The sequence below is a fragment of the Camelus dromedarius genome, chromosome 11, assembly GCF_036321535.1.
Source record: "Camelus dromedarius isolate mCamDro1 chromosome 11, mCamDro1.pat, whole genome shotgun sequence".
Taxonomy (NCBI): Eukaryota; Metazoa; Chordata; class Mammalia; order Artiodactyla; family Camelidae; genus Camelus; species Camelus dromedarius.
Window position 1 is genome coordinate 5,450,162 of NC_087446.1, and position 21,917 is coordinate 5,472,078.

The window sequence follows — 21,917 nt, forward strand, 5'->3', positions numbered from 1 at the left end:
ATTTTGTCTCAAATGTCACCTTTTCAATGAGACCTGCTCTAGTCACTCTACCTAAAGGAACAGTCTCCTTTCTGCCTCCACCCTCACCCCTTGTCCTTGTTTAGTTCTCTGCAGCTGCTGCTCTGTGACTTACTTCCTTTGACGTCACCTGCAGTAGAGCATCAGCTCCATGAGGATGGAGATTTTTGTTTATTCCATACCTTATTAGAATCCCCAGCACATCCTGCGACTACAGGTGTGGAAAGAATGGAAAATAAAAGCAGTAGGGTGGATAGATTACCAATGCATTCCCAATGGATATATGTGAACTTAATTAGAAACAAAACGTTTTTTGATTGCTACTTTGATTTATTAAAAAATCATCTGCATGTTTTGTTTTGACACAAAATACATCATGCACATTTTCACTTAAAACTTTGAACCAGTGCCAGCCTCATCCATCCTTTGTCTATATTCCCAGACTCCGCTTAGCATGTTAAAGTCTAAGCAGAACTTAAAGATCACCTACGTTATGAACAAGGAAACTGAGGGCCTAAGGAGTCTTGTGCTAAGTTCAAGGTCATTCTCATTAGATTTACACCAAAGCCAGGGAAGGGAATCAACATTTATTGTTTGCCACATAAGAGACAGGCACTTCCTTGCATTGTCTAAGCTAATCTTCATTAAGAAGTCTGCGGGGGGTAGGGGGTGGGGGGACACCATCATCCCTGTTTGTTTTATGAGTGGAAAGCCAGAGGCACAAAGCAGTGATGTGATTTGTTTGGTGCACATGGCTAGTAAGACCTGGGTGGCTGCGTCGTTCTGTTCCTAGCGAGCGCTCTCACAGACACCCCTGGAGCCCGGCATGGGATGTGCAAGGACGCCCCCTCTGCCGTGGTGGTGTCTCGGGCCTGCCTCCCAGACCTGGAGGTGAGTGATGCTGTTGCTGGTCAGTCACCTGTCTTTCCAGTAGCTCAGTGTGTTCCGTTTTCCTGCTGTGAGCATGTTTCCAAGTTGACCTCTGTCTCTGTGGGCCACGCTTTCCCCTGCCTCAAAGCTGGTGTATGTTTAGTTGGTTCTCCTAGGCTGTTGGTAACAAACTAGATTGAAATTGAAGTGATTATGGGGCTTAATGAATAATTTATGTTGCAAAAGATTTAAAAGTTAAACCTAAACAAAGTAAATTTTAGAGAGTTGCCTAAGCACGGCTACTTCATTGAAACTGTTCACCAAGCGGCAGCAGAGCTGTTTCACGAAAGTTTCCTGGTGCTCTGTCTCCAGACAGAATTGTAGGCAAGTATGTCGAATGTCCAAAACAGGTCTTTGGGCACGTGTCAGAGTGGCATTTTGGACAGGAGAATAATGATTTTCGTGGGAGGAGAGAAGAGATAGAGTGAATAGGGCTGGGGAAAGGGAACAGGGAGAAGCCAAGCCCTGACTAGTGAGGACTATGGCTCGGACACGCCAGGGCTCCGAGGTTTCCTGAGAGGTCCGTTCCCTGGCTCCATTTCTCTTTTCAGTGACTCAGCTGAGCAGCTGCAGGTACTGTGACAGCACCAGAGTCCCCCCAGGAACTAATAGCCTGATTGGGGAAACAGGGTTATAGCAGCCAAGCAGTAGCTCCATAGAGGAATGAAACTGGGACATGGTGGGCAGAGGGTCCTCAGAGGAGATAACATTCAGACTGGCCCTTGTGGGATGGGTGGGAGTTGACAAGGAAGGGCAGTCTCAGGCCGTGGTGTGCTGCATATATGGGGACTCCCAGGCCTGAGATCTGTGGGTTTACTCTATGTGGGGCCCAAGAGGGTCCTCTGTGTGCAGCTGCCACCTTAAAAGGTGTGTATGTGTAGTTAAAGAACATGCAGTGGAAATGGGATCTGAGGGAGGGAGGTGGGGTGTTCACGCAAGTGAAGAAAGGGGACAGGTGGTCAAACACACACAAAATGCCTTGAAAGGCTGTACATTACTGATGGAAAGTTAGCTATAGTTCTTGACTACATTTACTGGTATTTGAGCACTCAGAGAAGCATACTCTGGGCCCTCGTGTATTTTTTAATTAGTTTGGCTTTTATTAAAAGCCTCAAAACAATTCTCTTCATGAATGAACATTTCTATACTCTCATCAAACTGTAAAACATATAAGGTCCTATTCATATCAAGTTGCTGGTAAAGTTAGAGAAAAGTCTCAAAGCTTTTTACTTTCTTTGTCTCACGTTTCTCCAATGGGGAAAAAGCCTGGAGCACTGTCAGAGGACTGGCTGTTCTCATAAGTATTTGAGGAAAACAGTGTGAGTCATTGTAACTTTTTGCTGGATTTTAGTATCCGTTTATTTTTAAACAGTTCTGTGCAACTGGAGTTTCTTCCATGGTTTCTGTTACCATGGCTCCATAATATTTCCTCAAATCTGCTTGTTCATACTTCCACACACTTCAATACAAATTTACAGCTCCTTAGAATCAGAATATCTTATTTGTGATATCCAAGAATGTTTTTCCAGCTGCAATAGCATTTTTCTCAAAACTGGAGAAGTTAGTTGCTTTTCCCACTATCGACGCTGGGGAGAGACAGGGTTCGATTCTGTGAAGGGCCATGCAGTGGTCCCATCAGTGGTGTGAGCAGGGACCAGTGTCATCTGTGTGGAGCCACTTCCCCTTGGGATCCCATGGTGAGGGCGCAGGATGGGCAGGCTGCCACATTTGCTTGGGAAGTGATGACCCTGGACGTTTTGGTCCAGACATCCAACAGACTCTTGGTTCTCCTTAAGCCTGAGTGTGTGTTTCTTCTCTTGCTCATGTTCATTTATTCATTTATTTTTGGACTTGATTGAGGCTTCCACTTTGGGAAGGCCTCTTATTTTAAGAGTCTGCAGTCAAAAGAAAAACAGTGCTGGTCTTGGTAGTCACTAGTGAAGTTTGCCTTGCCGTCTCTTCCCGGCACTCAGGATTATTCAGGGAGATACTTTTCTGCATTTCATTGCTTTGAAATATATGTATTTTTTTTAACATTTTTTATTGATTTATAATCATTTTACAATGTTGTGTCAAATTCCAGTGTTCAGCACAATTTTTCATTCATTCATGGACATATACACACTCATTGTCGCATTTTTTTCTCTGTGAGTTATCATAACATTTTGTGTATATTTCCCTGTGCTATACAGTGTAATCTTGTTTATCTATTCTACAATTTTGAAATCCCAGTCTATCCCTTCCCACCCTCCACCCCCCTGGCAACCACAAGTCTGTATTCTCTGTCTGTGAGTCTATTTCTGTCCTGTATTTACGCTTTGTTTTTGTTTGTTTGTTTGTTTTTGTTTTTGTTTTTTAGATTCCACATATGAGCGATCTTATATGGTATTTTTCTTTCTCTTTCTGGCTTACTTCACTTAGAATGACATTCTCCAGGAGCATCCATGTTGCTGCAAATAGCATTATGTTGTCGGTTTTTATGGCTGAGTAGTATTCCATTGTATAAATATACCACATCTTCTTTATCCAGTCACCTGTTGATGGACATTTAGGCTGTTTCCATGTTTTGGCTATTGTAAATAGTGCTGCTATGAACATTGGGGTGCAGGTGTCATCCTGAAGTAGATTTCCTTCTGGATGAAATATATGTATTTCTTAAAGGATCGTTCAGGATTTAGAGCAAGTCCCAGAGCATTGTGGAATCGTGGAGATAGTCTTGTTTCCTGTCTCTTAAAGTTTTTGACCTCTTCCGCTTTTCAGGAATAACCATTTTCCTAGTGTTGAACTAGGTTCTGGGCCTGTGTCTGGGCTTATTATAGAGGACTCGTCTGGCCAAACATTTTCAAATTCTACTATAAATATAAACGCTAACTCAGTGATAGAGCAGTTCCTAACACTCAAGAATTTAAAGTGTGGTATTACTGACTGGACCTTTGGTTACTAACACAGCTGCTTCTACCAATTCAGAGTGGACCCCTTTTTGAACAACAAATACAAAAGAAAACATAGTTTTGGGTGCTCTGGAGGCTGCCCAGGAGGCTTCAGGTGGGAAGGTCTTCTGATTGAGTGGCTATATAAGCTGGACACTGTAGAATAAGTGACTTTTTAATAATCACTGAAAAATTAAGTTTTGTTCTCAGCTCAAGAAACATTTGTGGTTAATTATCTGAGTAACTAGTCTTTTTTCTTTCTTGTATAATGCAAGAGATGTCGCTATATGGCTTTGTGAGTGAAATTGCTAACAACAGTATATTATTGTAAAGATCTTACAGATCTTGTAGAGCTGGTGGTGGTGGGAGATGGCGCTGGAGGAGAGGGCACGGTCAGGACGCTCCTGAGCATCTCTGTCTGGGCGGAGGCTCACGTGGTGTCAGGAAGCAGGCCATGCACTTATCTCAGGGAATAGCATACTAAGGAGAGGGAACAGCGTGTGCAAAGGCTCTGAGGCAGAGATGGGCTTGGTATGTTCAAGAAACAGTGGGAAGGTAAGTGGGGCTGAGGCAGAACAGGGCCAACCAGTGAGGGAGAGTGGAAAGGGGCAAGCAAGTGCCAGGTCATGATGCAGCAGAGGTGAGGAGTTAGGGCTTAGTTCTGAGTGCGGTGGGTTTGGAGCAGAGAAGTGACTAGATTTAAGTATCTTAAATGGTTGTCCTGGGGAGACTAGAAATTGAAAGTGAAGGTGGATTTCCTGTTCCACCTGACATTGTGGTTACTTGGAAAAACATTACACTTTTGTTTTCATTTTAACTGTGAAATTTTAGAGTTAGTAATATCACTTGCATTCCTAGTGATTTGGGATTTTGTGAAGTTTTCTGGGTTCTTTTTGAAGAGAGATATTGTGTAACTAAATACATTGTGGTTGTTAATAATGATGATACAATGATATCTGTGTGGCCCTGTCAATTAAAAATGTAAATATTAATAGTGTATAAAATTGTTCTCAGCCTTGCCAGCAGTGGGAAAATTACAAATTATGATAAACTCATGAAGTTTAAACCACATGGGGATTTTTGTATAGAAGTGTGACACCAGTTCCTCCTTCCTTCCTCACTGTTCCTGTTTCAGGATGTGTGCCACCACCCCATGCTGTCTGGCCCTCTGAATCCTGGGTGGGCCCCTCTGTACCCCCATTTCCCCGCCCCCACCCTTCCCTAAGGATTCTTCTGTCCTGGATGCCCTGCCCCTGTGCCTGTACACCTGCCTGGTTCCCATAGGCTCCTCAAGATCCAGCTTAGTGTCCCTGGGCTGGGAAGCTGTCTGTGCTGGATGCCCTGTTCCAGCCTTCCTGAACGCTCTGGTGGAGAACAGCTCGCTCCACCCTCGACTGAGGTATTTCATCTACCCAGCAAGCCCAAGGAGTAATAGGCAGTATTGGTTTTATTTTCCAAATGAGGAAACAGGCTCAGAGAGGTTAAATAACTTACCCATGGTTATCTAGCTATTAAGCGGCAGGGGTGGGATTCATTCATCATTCGTTCATTGTCTCATATTATTGCCTTTTTCATGTGGGTACCGTGCCCACCTGTGGAATACAACTGGGAGCGAGGCAGGTGCGGCTTACAGGCTTGTCTCCCTCCCCAGACACTCTGAGCTGCTCGAGTAGGGATGCTTCCAGAACAGGACTTCTCACAGGTGCTCCATGAATGCTGAAGGAATGAATGACCGAATGCTGACATTCTACCCTATTGGCGCCTTTGCTGGAGTGCCATCCCATCAGACCCCCAACCTGTTGTTTTATCGGAGTCATGCGCCTGTTCCTCACTTCTGCCTCTCCTAGCCTGCCTCTCACCCAGGAGGCAGCACGACCGGCCATGGAGCAGGCTCTGGGGTGCCTGGCCTGGGTTTGAGTCCCACCTCTGCTACTTCCTAGCTCTGTGGCCTTGATCAAGTTACTTAAACACGTTTCTGCCTTGTCTCTTTGCCTGTAAGATGAGGGTGATAAGTAGTAGCTGCCTCGTAGGGCTGTTCTGAGGATGAATGGTGCCTAGCACCTAGGAAGTGCTCAAGAAATACTGACTTGTTATTTCTGCCACCTGGTGAGGAGAGGAACTGCACCCCACACAACTCTGAAGGCAGTTGTGAACCCCTCAACACTCTTCCCATGGAGTCCGGCACTCGGTCAGGGCTCATAAACGTTGGATGTGGGAAGACAGGATGGGAGAGGTTGGAGTTCCTGCCCACGCTGGGGCATGTCTCATGGCTGCAGGGCATGTGGACGCTGACCCTATGAGACCCTTGTGAGGGGCAGGACTGCTTGAACTTTTGGCCCCCTTTTCCCTGGCCTTTTCTCCTGTCCTCGGCTTGGCAAGTTTCCTTGTTTTGTCCTACTTGACTTTTCCCTTCTACCCACCCTGTTCCCTGACAAACTTGATGTTTTTGTCCAGTAAATTTTTATATCAGCTCATGTGTTGCCAGTTCCCCTCTTAGCAATGGTAACTGATAATGAAATGGCCCCTCTCACCTACTGTTGCCCAAATGCTGTTAAGCCTTTGCTGCATCTGCTACAGCCTTGGTAGCAGTGTTTCTAAAATTATTAATTTCATTTGCTTAATATGTTCCTTCTTTTAATCAAGGAAGCACATGTAAATACATTTAAACTACAAATAATATAATATATGAGAACTTGAATGCTGCTAGTTCAAATTAAAAGTTTTCAGGCCAACATCTCATTAGAAGCCATCATACTATACATTTAGCATCTGTCTCTAAGATTAGGAGTATCAGTAAGAAATAAAATGCGGTTACTTCAAGGATAAGTTTAGTTTAGTTTTGAACTTGAAGTGTCAGAAGCTTTCATTTTGTAATTCTTAAATTTTCCCATTAACTCAAACCAGATTGAAAGATTGGATAACCCAAATCATGGAGGTGTTTTTATTTTCATAAATGATTTTTATTCTTTTAAGGTGACCCACTTTCATACTTTCAAATGCATTTTTGAAACAATTTAATAAATTTAAAAGAAAGACGGTCAGTCTCAAATTCATTATTTGATGATGTTCCCCTTGACTTCATGTGGTGTGAACATGAGCATCTGTATACTTCTTGGGTCAGGATTGAGCGAAGTCTCACTCATGCGGGGCTCTGCGAGACATGAGGACACGAGGGCAACAGAGAGTGCTGGCTCCACAGAGGAGTCGGCGGTGGTGAGCCCTGGGGCTGTGGAATTGGGGGCAGAAGGGAGCTGGGCTCACACCTAAAGCCCAGAGTGGCATCCCAGGGGCTGGTGGGCACACCAGAGTCAGAGATCCAGGCTTCCTCTGTCTTGTGTCGAGCATGGGCTCAGTTCCCAAGTCATCTCATGGTCAAAATGGAAGAAGTAGGACTTTCATACTCACTACAACTAACTTTATGCTAGGATTGGGTTACAGAAATAAATACCATGTGATCCCTGCCCTCAAGGATCCTGTCTCATGATAGAGACACATGCATGGGTGACTAGTGTCCGTGTAAGGTTGAGTGGAGTGAGTCTTGTAAGAGAGAAACATGGTACTCAGGATAGGCCAGACAGCAAAGCTTAATTTTGACTGGGAATGAAGGAAGTCTTCATGGAGAAGGTGATATTTGATCCTGATCTTAAAGAATAATTAGTATCTTGACACTCATCTGGGAGGCAGTTCCAGGGAGAGGGAATAGTGTGTGAAGGGAGATGCAAGGACCTAAAAGATCTAAATTCTCCTTGGAGCCCTGGGGGTGACAAAAGTGGGCCTCGAACCTGGCAGATGGGTAGCTAACTCGCCTGCATTGTCTGAGCTGGGAGTAGGTCATCCTCTAGAGAGCATGTCATGTGATTGACAAGATGTCCCCGGCCATGTGGTGGTCAGTATGATATGCCTTCTAGAAGGTGGACAAACTAACCTTGAGAGAAAAACCTGAGGGATCATTTGTTGGGTTTAGAGATGCTCTTTCTTCTGCCCATAGTTTGGAAGCAGGATTAAGCCACTAGCAGAGGCACTGCCCGCACCTAGTGCTTCACAACACATTGAACCCCCAGAGCTGTCACTGGGCCTGACCTCCCAGCAGCCATTGACAAGGGGTCTTCAGTGGGAAGCCCTGGGACCCCAGGTCAGAGTGCCCGTCACAGTGCATGAGGCTGTGATTACTGAGAGTCATGCCTTTTTTTAACTCATTTTGTAAAATGCACGTATTAATTGCTATTGATATTCCCTTTAAACTTTAAACTTTAACATTTATACGTGCAGGCCTGTAGCACAGGTGCCATGCTGTGTCACCAAGATTGTCCAGTAAGGTCTGTGATGTGGACATGCTCAGAAGTAGAGGCTTTATGTTGACTAGAGCATGTTTCACATGAAAATGAGTTCATAGCTGAACTTTTGGGACCTGTGAGAATGCCCTCGCAGGGTGGCTGTAGGGGTCAGATCTGATAAAGTAGGAAAGTACTTTGCAGGCGTGAAAGTCACTGCAAATGCACTCTCTTATGATGATTTAGCTTTAATCCACTCAAGTTTAACCATAATCTCTTGCCAGTAGGAGGTTCTTTTAAAACATTTTAAACTCAGAGAAATCTGCGTTTGTTTAATCCTGCACTCTTCAGTGAAGGTAGTGGGATGCTAAGAAGGTACCCAAGATCCCACTGCTGTTTAATGGTGAACTTAGGAAGAGTCTTCCAAATTTTGGCCCTGAGAGCCCTTTTGTAAGAGTGAAAAATGACTTCTGAGTCATCAAAAATTAAATTATGTTCAGGATAGCTTTATAGGGTTTGTTTATTTGAAGCGTGTGTGATTATCTACATATATTTTTCTTTAAAAATTGGCATTCCTGGCAGTGTATACCCAGTGATTTCCTAAACCAGACTGATTAACTAATATTTAATTAGTTAACTAACTAGTAATTAATACTAACCACCATCACTGCTACCATTCTTGCCTCTTGTGGGGGATTAATTGTGTTCAGATGTGCACAACATCCCACTAAAGAACATTGGTCCATCAGGGTCCATGTGTGAATAACTAGTGTCCATGTAAGGTTGAGTGGAGTGAGTCCTACACACTCTGGAAGTGTAGACATTAGAGGAATTTCATATTTAGTTTCATAAATGTTAATTTACTAGAAGTTTATTAAAAACAAATAAAAAACCCCAACCAGTCTGATTTCTGCATTTACCAAGTGAGAATTAGAAGGTGTGCTGAGGCTCATTTGTCTCTGCTACAGCTGAAGTTCTCCTTTTCACATGAACTTAGTCTTGTCTTTTCCCTTTTCTGTCCATTTCTTATTCATGCGCAGTATTGCAGGTGCCGTTTCACCTCCTAAAATACTATCAGAGTCGTGTGAAATGAGTAGGACCCCAAAGGCAGCAGCATTTTTCTGCCAAGGTGTATTTTGGGGTCATTTTTGTCTTCTGTGCCTCTCAGGATATCTTTCCATCCTTTCTCAAGGGTATATAATCTCCCCCTTAATTGTAGACTGAGGGTGTCAGATTGAACTCTTGGTTTTTAAGCTGTATTTGAGAGGTTCACCAACTGTTGTTGGAATGTATGAGCCCAGAGTCCCCAGTGAAGTGACAGGACAGAATGGGAAGCTGTATGTACTGTGACGTCCCTCCAGGCTTGGCTCTGACTGGGAAAGACCCCCAAACCCCTGAGGTCTGACCGTGAGGGCCCAGCACATTAGTGTGGGACCATGATGTGTCAGACAAGCGGGAAATGCAAATTATGCAACTGAAAGCAGCAGACCACAGGACGGCTTGTTTGCCGTGATTGCAGCGAAGACAGACAGTGGGTGACAGGAGAAGGAAGAGCTGAGTGATGAGAATCAAGGCTGGTGGAACAGAGCCTGGCCACAAGGAGCCCTCGTTGGTTTTGACAGCCCTGTGGTAGCCAAAAGAATAGACATTTGGTCTTGAAACTGTCACGGGCTTAGCAGTGCAGGTGGGTTGAATGAGCAAAGCTATGGAAGCCAGATTGTCACACCAAAGCAGGAAGGTGCCTGCTCTGGAACTGATGCTGTGCTGAGCCAAAGCGGCTCCATGTTTGATAGCGTGGAATAGCCTCCCTGTTTAGAAAAGTTTGTTTTTCTTTAACCAAACTCAGCAAGATTTTTTTTCTGTAGGAGGAAGAGGGCTACCTCTGTGGTGTTGACTAAAACAAAATAAGACGTGTTTTCCCCCAGCTCTTTCTCTTCTCTTCTGAACTGTGATATTCAAGGGTCTTGAGCCATGTTTGTTTTCCGTGAAATGGCCCTGTGTCCCAGTGGAACCCCTGAAGTCCCTCTTCCTCTCACCAGCCCTTTCTTCAGTTTGCAGCAGGTAGCTCTGTGCCATCAAGTGGCTGTGACTCCTCTGCTGGTTCAGGAGGTGGTTTCCACCGCAACTCCAAGCTCTGTGAGAGGCGATGACTTTTTAAAAAATTTCTGGAAGCACTTTTGAGTGTTTGGCCCACACTGCTTCTAGAGGACCCTCCCCACCCCATCTGGAGCCTGGGACTTGCTGGGCTGTGGCCTCAGTGTGCTTCCCTCAGAGGGGGCAGCCTTTAAAACCAAGCATCCTGTAACACACAAGCTGTTTTCCGTTGCTGAAGTAAATGCACTACACGGTGTTCCAGAGATATAAGTCACTTTATTTGCTGATCTCTATCTCTTCCTTTGAGGAATGTTCGCTTTCCCAGATAAAATCATTGGAAACAAAATAGGCTGTGCCAGACATTAGAGTCATTAAAAAAAAAGTGTTCCTGCTTTGCTAATGGTGCAGGCCTGACTCCCTGAGCACCCACCATGTAGGGGGCAGCTTGAGGGCCAGAGAGAAGTAGGAAACCCCGTCCTTTCTCAGAGGGACTGACTGGACGTACAGGAATAGCCTGAGTCAGAGCTGGAGGCAGGGAGGAACCAGGAACCTGTGGGCCCCCGGGTGGTCGGGGCCCTGGCGTGGAGCGGCAGGAGGGCTTCCTGTGTGGCTGTTGGTACACAACCCGAGGCTGAGCCACACATCCCCCACTAGGGTTGCTGAACCTACTTGTGGTTTAGTTTAACGTCTGCAGTGGTGTTTATAAAAGAACTCTAACCACTGGACTTAAAATATCTTCACATAAATGCTCCGGTTATTTCCCTCTGTGCATCTTCAGTCTGTATAAATCAAAATTATCCTGACTCTTCAATTCAACTTTTCTCATCCTGAATTCATCCAGCAAAATTTTATGGAGTGAGTGTTGTGTGGTCCGACTTGAGTTTTGAAAGGGTTACTGTGTTGAGAATAGACAGAAGGGACGGGAGAAGCCAGGACACCGTGGGGAGATGACCGAGATCCCTGAGGGGACACCTGTGGCAGGCAGAGCTGGGGGGGTTTGCAGAGGGGTGGTCATTCCTTGATATGTGCGTGGACTCCTCTCTCGAAGCTGTGGTGCAGTCACGTGGCCCAGAGGGACCCCCTCCTTCCTTCCAACACAAGCCATTAATGAAACAAAGTAGGGTATTTTTATGAACTAGTTTTTGTATCCTAAAAGTATTACATGCTGATAGTCAAAATTTCCAAATTGTTTAGAAGATTGTGAGGCAAAATGTGGAAGCCCCCCTGTCCCCAGAGCAAGTCTGAGGCCCCTGTGGGACTTCCTGTGCATTGGCATACTTTGGTGGGTACCCAATTGTGGTTTAATACCAGGGGGGTCAGACTATACCTACTGGGCTGCAACCCACTGTGTTCACACGGCACGCGGGACATCGTCACGTCGCTCACGTCTGTGCACACAGTTACCCTCCCTCTCTCTCCTCTGGCTGCCCGTGCTCCACTCCAGAGGTGTGCCAGCATTTCTGATTCTTGGCGGACAGTGAGGTAGCTTTCGGTGTTATTAATTTTTCTTCCTATTAAAAACAATGCCACAGTGAGTACCTACCTTTGACTCTGGGTGAGTTTATCTGTAGGAAAAGTTTTAGAAGAAATAGTTGAGTCAAAGGCTAGGTTAGGTGTTTCTCTTTTGTTAAATACATCACATGTTGAGAGACAGGTAACAGCAGGTAAAGGACAGGTATGGAAGACTGCTTGGTTTTCAGTAGCATATCTTACAAGCACTTGAGGCTTGAATTTTTATCCATTAGCACAGATATAAGATCTGCGTTACCACACAGCTTCCTCCCTAGAGTCCTCAGTGCTGCCTCAGGCAGGCGTGTGGGCTCCTGCCTGCTGGGGCTAGTACAGGGACCTTTGCCCCCTGGGGCCTCCTGCTGCTGGAAAGGCCTCTCCCTGCCCTTCACATGGCCACTTGCCCTCCACCTGGGTTCCTCTGAGAGGCCCCACCGTTCTGCCTCCACAAGCCCCTCCCTCCTGCTTTTCCCTCTACTCTTTTATTTATCTCCATCCAGCTCTTCTCACACTCTGTCTCTGCTTTTACTTTACTGCGTGTCAGTCTGCCTTATGAGGCTGTCAGCCTGAGGCAGGCAAGGACCATATCTGTCTGGTTCACTGCTCCATCCCGAGGACTTAGAAGAGTGCCTGGCACATAGCAGGTATTGCAGAATGAATGAGTAAATCCATCCCTTACTTAAGGAATGATCCTCCCCTCATCCAGGCCAAAACGTGTCTTAGAGAAGTTGTAGTCATTTCCAATTAGTGAAGAATTTCCCACCTTGGGTAACTACAGTGAAACAAACCTTAGATCTAGTGTGTGTTCCCCTGCAGGGCACAGCTTTTTCCAAGGCCAGCTTACAGAGGAGACAGGGAACATGTGCCTTTACTCAGAATGTTCTTGCTTTATAAGAATAGCCTTTTGGCCTAATGACTTGTTCTGTTTTTTCTTCTTGGATCAAAGTAAGGGCATTAAGGGGGAGTTAGATGTACTTATGTAATTTGTACCTTTTGTTTACCTGATACCTGTTATCAGGCCCACAGGGGAGAAAAGAGGTTATTCCAGCTCCAAGCCTGGGCCAAGGGCACCCTTGGCAGCCTACATTAACCTTTGAGACTGCATACATTTTAGGAATGGCTCTCACTGAACAGTGTTTACATTCATCAGTTGCAGAAGTCCCTGGAATCTGGAGATCTGGAACTGTTTTCCCTCACCTCAGTCATTCTTGGATTCCTGAAGAATGTCTCTTAGAATGTATTCAGTAAACGTCTTTTTTTTTTTAATTGAAGTACAGTCAATTACAATGTGTCAGTCTCGTGTACAGCGCAATGGCCCAGTCATGCATATGCATACATATATTTGTATCAAACATCTTTTGAGGGTATCCAGTGTACCCAGGACACATGGGGGCCATGCATGTGTTATTCAGGAAGGGGGAGGGGAGAGGGTGTGATGATTTGTACATCTTTACACTTAGGATTTTCTTGCTCTCAAGTTTCAAGTTTGTTGCTTTTATACCTTCCATGAGCAGACAAGGTCCCAGGCAGAAACACACTTTCCCTGCCCCTTGTGCAACTGGAATTTTAAGGTCTCTGAGGGGAGCCTGCCTGAGGGCCTGCCCAGTGCTCCACTGATGACTGGCGGTTCACCGAGTGGCCACAGCAGAGCTGCACTCCTCCCAGAGGCCTCGGAAAGAGGAGGGAAAGCCTGGAAGACCTGGTTCATTATTCACTCACTCATTCACTCAGACCTTTGTTGAGCACCTACTACGTGCAGTACTGAGGGGCACTAGGGCTGCGTGGTAAATGAGATGCACAGTGGAGCCTACAGCAGGGCTCCCCCTGCTCCTTCCAGCCTGTGGGACCTGAGGATGGCTCCTCCCTGTCCCTTAACCATCTCTTACTCTTTTTGTTTTGTGTGATTGGAAATTCCTGTGGTCTTATCATCCAGGTCACTAGCTTCATCTTTAATCTTGTCATTCTGCTATACAAGTCAAACATTAAAATGTTTATTTTGGTAATAAGGTTCTTAAAAATTGAGTGAAAATATTTACTTATGTCCTAATCACTCCTTTTTCATAGCAGCCCATTCCTGCTATATGGGTATAATAATTCTTGACTTTCTTTTTTTGGGCAGTGCTGAAAGGTGCTTGGTATGTGGGAGCTGTTAGATGTTGGTTTATGCTTACCCTGGGCTCCCAGGTGAAGCAACAGAACCACACCTGGTTGAAGCAGACTTGCTTTATTTGACACAGACATGACTTCAGCACAAGGAGCCTTCTTTGGGGCCGTCTTTTACTCATTAGATCGTTACTGAACACCTTTGGTGGTGCAGACTGCCAGCGCATGCAGAGCGCTTAGTGCAGCACCTGGCGCGTGACAAAGTCTTCCTGCGCGCGTAGGGTTGCTGAGCGGAGGAGGGCTGGCGCTAGTGTCACGGTGGTGGGGAAGACCTCATACAAGTGCTTATGCCAGTAGCAACCCTTATGGGAAAACAAAAATCACATCCAGCCCCAGACTCTGGCATTTCTCACTACCTGTTGGTGGTTTGCTGGGTCATGATTTTAAAAGCAACAGCTACCACTCTTGGGGTGTCAGATGTGCACCATGTGACTTTGCTTCCTCATCTCTAATCCCCATACAGTCCTGTGAGGAAAATACTCTCATCCTTACTTTATTGAGAGGCTGACTCTTGGAAGAGGAGCTGCTGCTTCCCACATATTGGTGATATTTGAAGCCATAGGAGAGGATGAGACATTGCTGGGAGGTACAGGAAGAAACTCAAGAATGGACCATGGGGTGTGCCAGTGATGGGGAGAAGAAAACGGGTTTATCAGAGAGGGAGGAGGGAGCCAGGAGAGACCGGGGCCACTGAGACTGGTCCAGGGTGCTTTAGGAGGAGTGGACAGTTGGGCAGGACCTCTACTGCAGGGCAGGAAAGGAGAGCTTTGGTAGTTGCTGATTGAGAACTCTGCTTGGGCAACTACGGTCTGGACTCAAGACTCCCAGAGGTTGGCATTGCTCTGTGAATGTCAGGGATGAGTTTTCAGGTCAACCTGTGCTTTCATACCAGTTGTGCTTTCTCTGTGGCAAAGACCTTGTCCCCCAGGCCCTCTCTTTTTCCTGTCTGCCTTATGACTGTCACGTGGAGCTGAAGAAGTAGTGAGGACACTTGGAGCCAAAGGTGTTGGCCCAGGATGAGGCTCCCACTGAGGGAGGCCCTGCCATGGGCTGCAACCTGGGATCCTGGGGGCCTTCATGCACCACCTGGTTTAACTGTCACTCAAACCTGTTGGAACACAGCTCTGGAAACTGGGTCTCAGAGAACAGAGTGGCTTTCCCACAGCCACCACCTAGCTTATCAGTGGTGGAGCTCGCGAACCTGAGCTTTCCCGATCGTCGCCATCCTACGCTTCCATCTGCGTTATCTCACTAACTTTTTGGGCAGGAGATCTTCAGTTCTGCATCTTACTTTCTATGTGTAGTTGGGTTTTTTATGCCTTGCCTCAGTTTCTTCTCTAGGACTTTGAATGTCTTTGCTGACTTTTGACCTTTTAGAGGAGACTGAACAGTTCAGTGAGACTCTATGCAAGATCTGCTTCAAGGGTTCAGGAGGAAAATGCCATCAGTTCTGAATCATTGTAAGTCAGAAGTGTGGTGGCATACACTTCCAAAAGTCATTTGTATTGGGTCTGAAACTCCTTGCACAATTTTACAAAAAGAGATTGGCTCTCCAGATTCTGTTTTTCTTAGATTATGACATTTACTTAGATAATGGCACTTATATATGAGCTTGGAGAACGTGTGAGTGGGAGATGGGGAACAAGAACTGAGAATCTGTGCAGGGAGCTGGCTCTAAGCAGCACACTCGCGGATAGGTGAGCTCACTGCAGTCGTTACACACTGGGCTGTGGCCACATGGGGTGCCAGTGGGGTCAGCTGGGCCCTCGCACACTTGTGATCTTGGGGATGTCGCAGTGGCTGAGCCCAGTGCTTTGGGGAGATACAGGGCCCTGGACTGAGGGAAGATTACCAAGTTGCCACTGAGTGACTTGACCAAGGAAAGCTGGACTTCCCTAGTTCTTACTGGTCAGCTACGTGCACCTCTCATCACGAGGGCCCTCAGCAGCTCCAGTGTTTGTTGGTTTTGTTACTGGGCAGGACGTCACTACTCAGTGATTCAGGTTCTTGCTCCTAGAAGTCGACTGTGTCTTTTTGTGCTGATCCCACAAAAGCCTCTTCTAGGCTCCTGGCACTTATTAGGCTCTTAATAAATCTTGTGCAGAACTGATCTTCCATTAGCATCTAAACCAGGGCTGAATTCAGATAGAAAGTGAATTCCTCTACCAGAGCTTTTCAGGTGTCAAGCTGCTTCTCTACCCAGAGCAGGCACCTGCTCCCTCCTGTACCTGCTCCCTGCAGCTGCTCCCTGTAGCTGGCCAGGCAGCCCAGCCAGAGGCTTGATTTGTCACCTTGAGACCCGCATAAGCCAAAAGACCAGATATTCCCTGAGGATCCTGGAACAGAGACCAGCCTCTTTGAGTAGAAAACTTTCTGCTGCTGCAGTCATGGGCTGGGGTGCTGCTAGGAGGGCCCTGGCTGAGAGCATGGGATTCCACAGGCAGGGAATACGGGAACAAGAAGCAGCAGGGCCCAGGCCAGAGTGGCCTGCCCAGCCTTTGGGATATTGAAGGGCTAAAAGGACATGCTGCCTCTGTGATTACAGAGCAGAGATCTGCCAGCATGCTGTCAGGAAGAGTGTTGTGGGGCACCTGCGCATCTCTGCCTGGTTATAGCGTGTGTGCATTTGGAGTGCTTGGCTTCAAGGTATCATAATATGCTCTTTACTTTAAATTTATTGGCCATACAGGGCTGTGGTCAAGTTTGGAAGCTGTTAAATCTTTCAGATTAAACCTTTTAATTAGCAATTAGATCTTGGGTTGTAAGACACCTATATGATTTATTTAAATCTGAGATAGTTTTTAGAAAACATCTTGGTATGATAGAACGTTACATTAACAAACAGGTAGAGTTGGTGTCCTGCTGGTCGCCATCATTCATTGCTTAGGTGACCTTGGACAAGTTACTTAGCCTCCCTGAGCATCAGTTTTCTCAGCTGTAGAGATAAAAGTAATGATAGTGCTAATAATTACTATCTAATAATAATTATATTATGATTTACTATGTCCATAGCGCTTACTAGGGACCACATACTGTTCACCCCTATGTGTACTGCCACATTTGACCCTCACAGTAATTCTGTGATGTAGGTTACATTACTGTCTCTCTTTTACAGATAAGGCCCTGGAAGCACAGAGAGGTTAGGTAACTTGCCCACTGTTGCCCAGCTCATGAGTAATGGGTCTGAGATTAGAGCCCAGGCAGCCTGTGTTCTTTACTATGCTTCTAGACTGTCTCACAGGGAATCACAGGGATTAAATGTGATAACATGTGGGAAGGTACCTAGGACAAAGTCTTGCACTTCGTAGATGTAACATGTAGATTACTCTGCCTACCCAGCCCTGCTTTTTCCCTCCCAGCGATAAGCTGAGGCTTTGGATAGTTAGGAAGCTTTCAGATCTCTGGCTGTGTGATCTGAATGCGGGGTGGTGTAAAGGAGAGTGGAGTCACTTTTTTCCCCAGAAAGTCAGGGCATCTCAGCTGGTTGTGGACTGCTCATTCCATCAACATGATTTGTGCTTGTGAAGGTAGCGAGGGTCCTCTAGCAGGGGAAATAATCACCCTGTTACCCTTGCTTGGATTTAGAACATTGAATCGTTGCTCAGAAGTGATCAATTTAGCTTGTTTGTCTTTAATTTACTCTTTCTAGGTGACCCTCACACAGATGGTGTCAGGATAAACTGGTCTGAATCTGGGCCTTCAGTGGCTGAGATGAGTCAGTCATGGAAAGGGGGAGACAGTACCCCCCACAAGGAAATTGTGGAGAGTGGAGTCAGGTGTCAAAGGTGGATTATTTCCACTCACATTTTACCCCAGGTCCTATTCCTGCCGGAGGGGTAGGACAGGCTGGAACAGGGCAAGCCCGGAGATGCAGGGACTCTGCTTTTGCATGTCCTCCTTGCATGTTTTCTGCCTCTTTCTCCAAGGGATGAGGAAGATTAGTAAGGTTATCAATCTGTTGATCTAAGTTGTAGACTGTTATTCAGAAAGCTCTTTGAGCTCTTCAGTAAGATATGGAAAAGGTTTACTTGTCAATGTGAAATACACACACATGCATATAACCTACACACGTATGTCAGTGGCGAGTTCAGAGTTTACTGACTTTCTCCCACCTACAGGAAACATTTTAGACTGTTCTCTCCTGAAGGCAGTAACGGAAATGGAAGTTGTAAAGTGAAGATGGCTGTTTTTTTACCTTGGAAATTTTAAAACCACAATGATATGTTTTTCTTTTATAGGTTTGTCTGCAGATTTTGAGCACCTGAAGTTGACCGCTGAGTTTAAGCATTCCCTGCTGCTCCCTCACCATTTGAAGAGATGTCTGTCACTTATGACGATTCAGTTGGAGTAGAAGTGTCCAGTGATAGCTTCTGGGAGGTAATGCCCATGATTTCTTCCAGATGAATGCAAAGACTAAGCCAATGGTGCCTGAATGGCCTCCCCTTTTGCGGGGCTAGGATTGGGGGATGAGACGAGTGTGCCCCAAAACTAGCTGGGCATTTGTGGTCAGATCTAGGTGTGGCTTAGCTGTCAGTGACGGTGGTAAAGGTACCTTGCTAGAAAAGTCTGACACCGAAAGCAGTTGGAGGTGTTTATTAAGGTCTTGTCAGTTTGTCCATTCTTGGAGCTTCCTTTCCATGTTTAGTCATGATGTGACTTGGAGTGATGTATGCTAATTACTGGGCTTGCCATGAGAGGTAGCGTTACTTTCAAGTTTTGTATAGAAAAATGGATGGCGGTGATGCGCCGTCATGCTGGACAGTGCAAGCAAGCGGCCAGAGGGCTGAACAAGCTGCCCTTGAGCTTAGCTTGTTGGCGCGTCTTCCTGTCATTCTGTGCCAGGAGGAACTCCTTTCCCAGTCAGATTATTTTGTGGGTTTTTTTGGAGGTCACTCTTCCTGAGCCCCATGTAATTCCTGCCTGCTGGTTAAAGCAAGGTCCATTTCTGATAAAATTTTGTTCATGTGGCAAAACCTCTGGAGCCTTCCCAGCAGCTGTGGGCTTAGTAGAAAGAGCCCTGGTTTTGCATTTGGGAAGATCTGGGTTCTCATTCCAGCTGTGTCATTACTAGCTATCTGTGTGATCTTGGGCAAGTTGCTTGACTGATCTGAGCTTCAGAGTTTTCATCTCTAAGAGGGGGATGATACTGGTCTTCGAGGGAGGCTGCCAGGATGAAATAAGAATGCAGACATCGGCACCACGTGGGTGCTTTCCTGACACAAAAGGCTCCAGTGCTGTGAGAGATGAGGGCAGGCCCGGGCTTAGCTGGGGAGTAGCTCACATTAGCTCTGTGGACGCATTAGTTAGGTGTGCAGTTTTGTCTGACATGAAATGCCATCTGATATTGTAGCCTAACAGAGACAAGTGATCACGAGAGCCCATGTTTTAAAAGATGAGCGAGGAGCTCAAAATTCTCTCAACACTTTTCTTCTGTATATACTGGGGGAAGGGTCATTATTGACCCTTACTTAGTTGAATACTTCATTTTATTAAAAGTATGTGTTTGTTGAGCACCTACCGTGTGCTAGGTCCTGTGAATTCCTGTGGGAAATGTGACAGCCTGAGTCCCTACCCCTCAGCTGGTAGCAGCCTTCCTGGCGGGTATCCAGGCCAAAGCTCAAATTTCAGTAGTCAGAAAGGCTCAGATGCCCCGGAAGCATTTCACTGAAGGCGGCAGGTGTGATGGAGCAGCACCAGGGTTATGGGTGTGTCCCAGCCACTCAGCAGCAGCGGCGGCTCCCTGGTGTGGTCAGGTGCATTCTCACAGTTTGTAGAGGTCAGAACAGGCAGTTCCCAGATGTAGTGTGGAGAAGCCTCTGGGATAATGCTGGAGCTCAGGGCCCACGTGCAGGTCTGGGTGCACAGACAGGCAGGCCCTGCTTGCTGGCCCCTGGGAGGCAGTGGTCTCGCCAGCGGTGCAGAAGCACCTGGGGAGCTGGCGCTGGCTGCAGAGCCTTCTATGAGCCCTTGTGAGGCTGGCCTTTGGAAATGCAGGTTTTTTTCATTACCGATCCCAAGCTATAGACAGAATACTTTACGGTCGGGGGAGAATTTCTGTTTGATAACTGTGGTGACATTGCCATCTGGTGTTAACTGGCACCTGCCTTGAGTGAGTTGGCAGTACAGAGAGGCTGGCACACAAAAGGCCGTGTTAGGGATAGACCAGGAGAGGCAACGGGACGAGTCCAGATACACGCTTTGGAACCAGGTGGCCTAGGTTTAACTCCCTGCCTTGTCACTTACTGTGTGTGTGTGGCTTTGGGCAAGTTACTGATTTTTCTTTTCCTCAATTTCCCAGTCTGTGAAGTGGGGATAATAATAGTAACCACCTCCTAGTATTGTGAGAGTTAAGGGAATGAATACATGTAAAGTCGTGTTGGGCATCCAGAAAGGTGCTGGCTGGGAGCTCGGTCCCTCTGGTATGGGAGATGGGGTCATCGGCACTCACACCCCATATAACCTGTTCCTGTGGGTGATTTGTCAGCACTGTCTTGATTACCCAGTCGATGGCAGAAACTGCTATGGAGAGATTAAGTAGCTAAATACAGTGCTATTACAGAAGTCTTCAGCTTCTTGTTAAAAAAAAAGAACTAGGTGAAGGTTGCCAGTATGTATTGTCAGCATAGATTAAATCAAGTAGCTTGAATAAGTTCTGTCATTGATGTAAACCCTTAGGCTCCTTGTTGAATTCTTAACTGCAGTGTAATGTCATCAGACAAGAACATCTCTTGTATGAAGGATGCTAAGGCAAATAGTTTTATTTTCTAGGCAGGCTCTGCTCACCGTGCGATGCTTTCCCTGAAATTACTCTTCAGCTCGTATAAATCAGCAGTGCCGCTGTCCTCGTCTTCCAGCATGGGTGTTCACTGAGTGGAGGAGCCATTGCTCAGGCTGCCCTGGCCCTGCTCGGCTTTGGGCGACAGAAGTGCATGCTGTCAGCTGCATATCCCTCCAAGCTGCCAGCCAGTCCCTCTTTCCCATGGAAGGCCACTTCTCACTGGCGTGACCCACAGGGCTGTACAAATCTAAAGGAAACCTTGTGGTCTTGCAGTGGGAAAGTCTTTTGTGCTTAATTTTACTCCTTTATACCAAAGGAACTCACTGGAGCGAGTCATTCTAGAACCATCTCCTGCCCTCCAGGAGCTTTGGCTGTGACGTTTGGAGGTGAGTTCCTTGAGGGAGGAGGCAGATCACTGTGTGAGGTGCTGTAGGACTTGCTGGGGTGTGCAGGAGGAAGTGGAGCTCTGCTGGGGGAGAGCAGGAGAGGTAGCGTGGGAGATGCTCAGGATTGGTACTTACTAAGCACTCAGATGTTTGGCAGATGAACGAGTGAACAAGGAGCGATCTTGGGAGGAGAGATTACCCACGGGGACATAGTTATCAGCCAGAAGTATTTAGTGAGAGGGGACACTATCTGTATTCCCCAGTACTGAGGAGGGCTGGGGATCTGATTCCCACCGTGAGCGCGCTGGAGGAGAAAGGACGATGGCCTCTGTGGAGTGTGAGGGCTGTGAGGCCAAGCTTCTGTTTGCTGTTTAGTGTTTCTGCCAAAAGCTGCTGGCCTCACTACCTGGGTTGTCAGCAGCTCTTATGCAGGGAGGTGCCGCTCACGCAGCACCCACCTGGGGTGTGAGGGAGAGTAAGATGGGCGGTGACCCGGTCACAGGCGGCCATGTGCTCCCGCCGCCTCCTGGGCGCCTGGCTGAAGGATGCGTGTGTGCATGTGTGCTCACGCCCAGAGACGGGAGCTCCAGGGCAGGGTCTTCAGGGCGATGGCTCACAGGTGGGGCATGCACTGTGCTCAGGAGCAGGTCCCTCAGGTCTAAAACAACTTTGTTTAGACACATCCTTCCTCCCTACGTTATTATGTGTTCTGTCTTTGAGTTAGATCTGAGAATTGGAATTTCTCGGTTTCCATTTCATCCATTTTTCCGTTTGTCATCTTGAACACTTAAAGATTGATAATGCAGTTGATCTTTGATGTTGCTGAAGTTTGGAATTT

The 21,917-nt window shown here is 46.6% G+C and overlaps 1 protein-coding gene across 2 annotated transcripts in view; it reads left to right on the plus strand.

Annotated features, from left to right (window-relative positions):
• Positions 1–21,917, plus strand: part of PACSIN2 (protein kinase C and casein kinase substrate in neurons 2) — a 119,895-nt gene that overhangs the window by 68,774 nt on the left and 29,204 nt on the right. For both annotated transcript variants that reach the window (XM_031463390.2, XM_031463392.2), the window contains exon 2: positions 18,154–18,292. In XM_031463390.2, coding sequence (XP_031319250.1) covers positions 18,233–18,292 — 60 coding nt within the window. In that variant the 5' untranslated portion in view covers positions 18,154–18,232. The remainder of the gene's footprint in view (positions 1–18,153; positions 18,293–21,917) is intronic.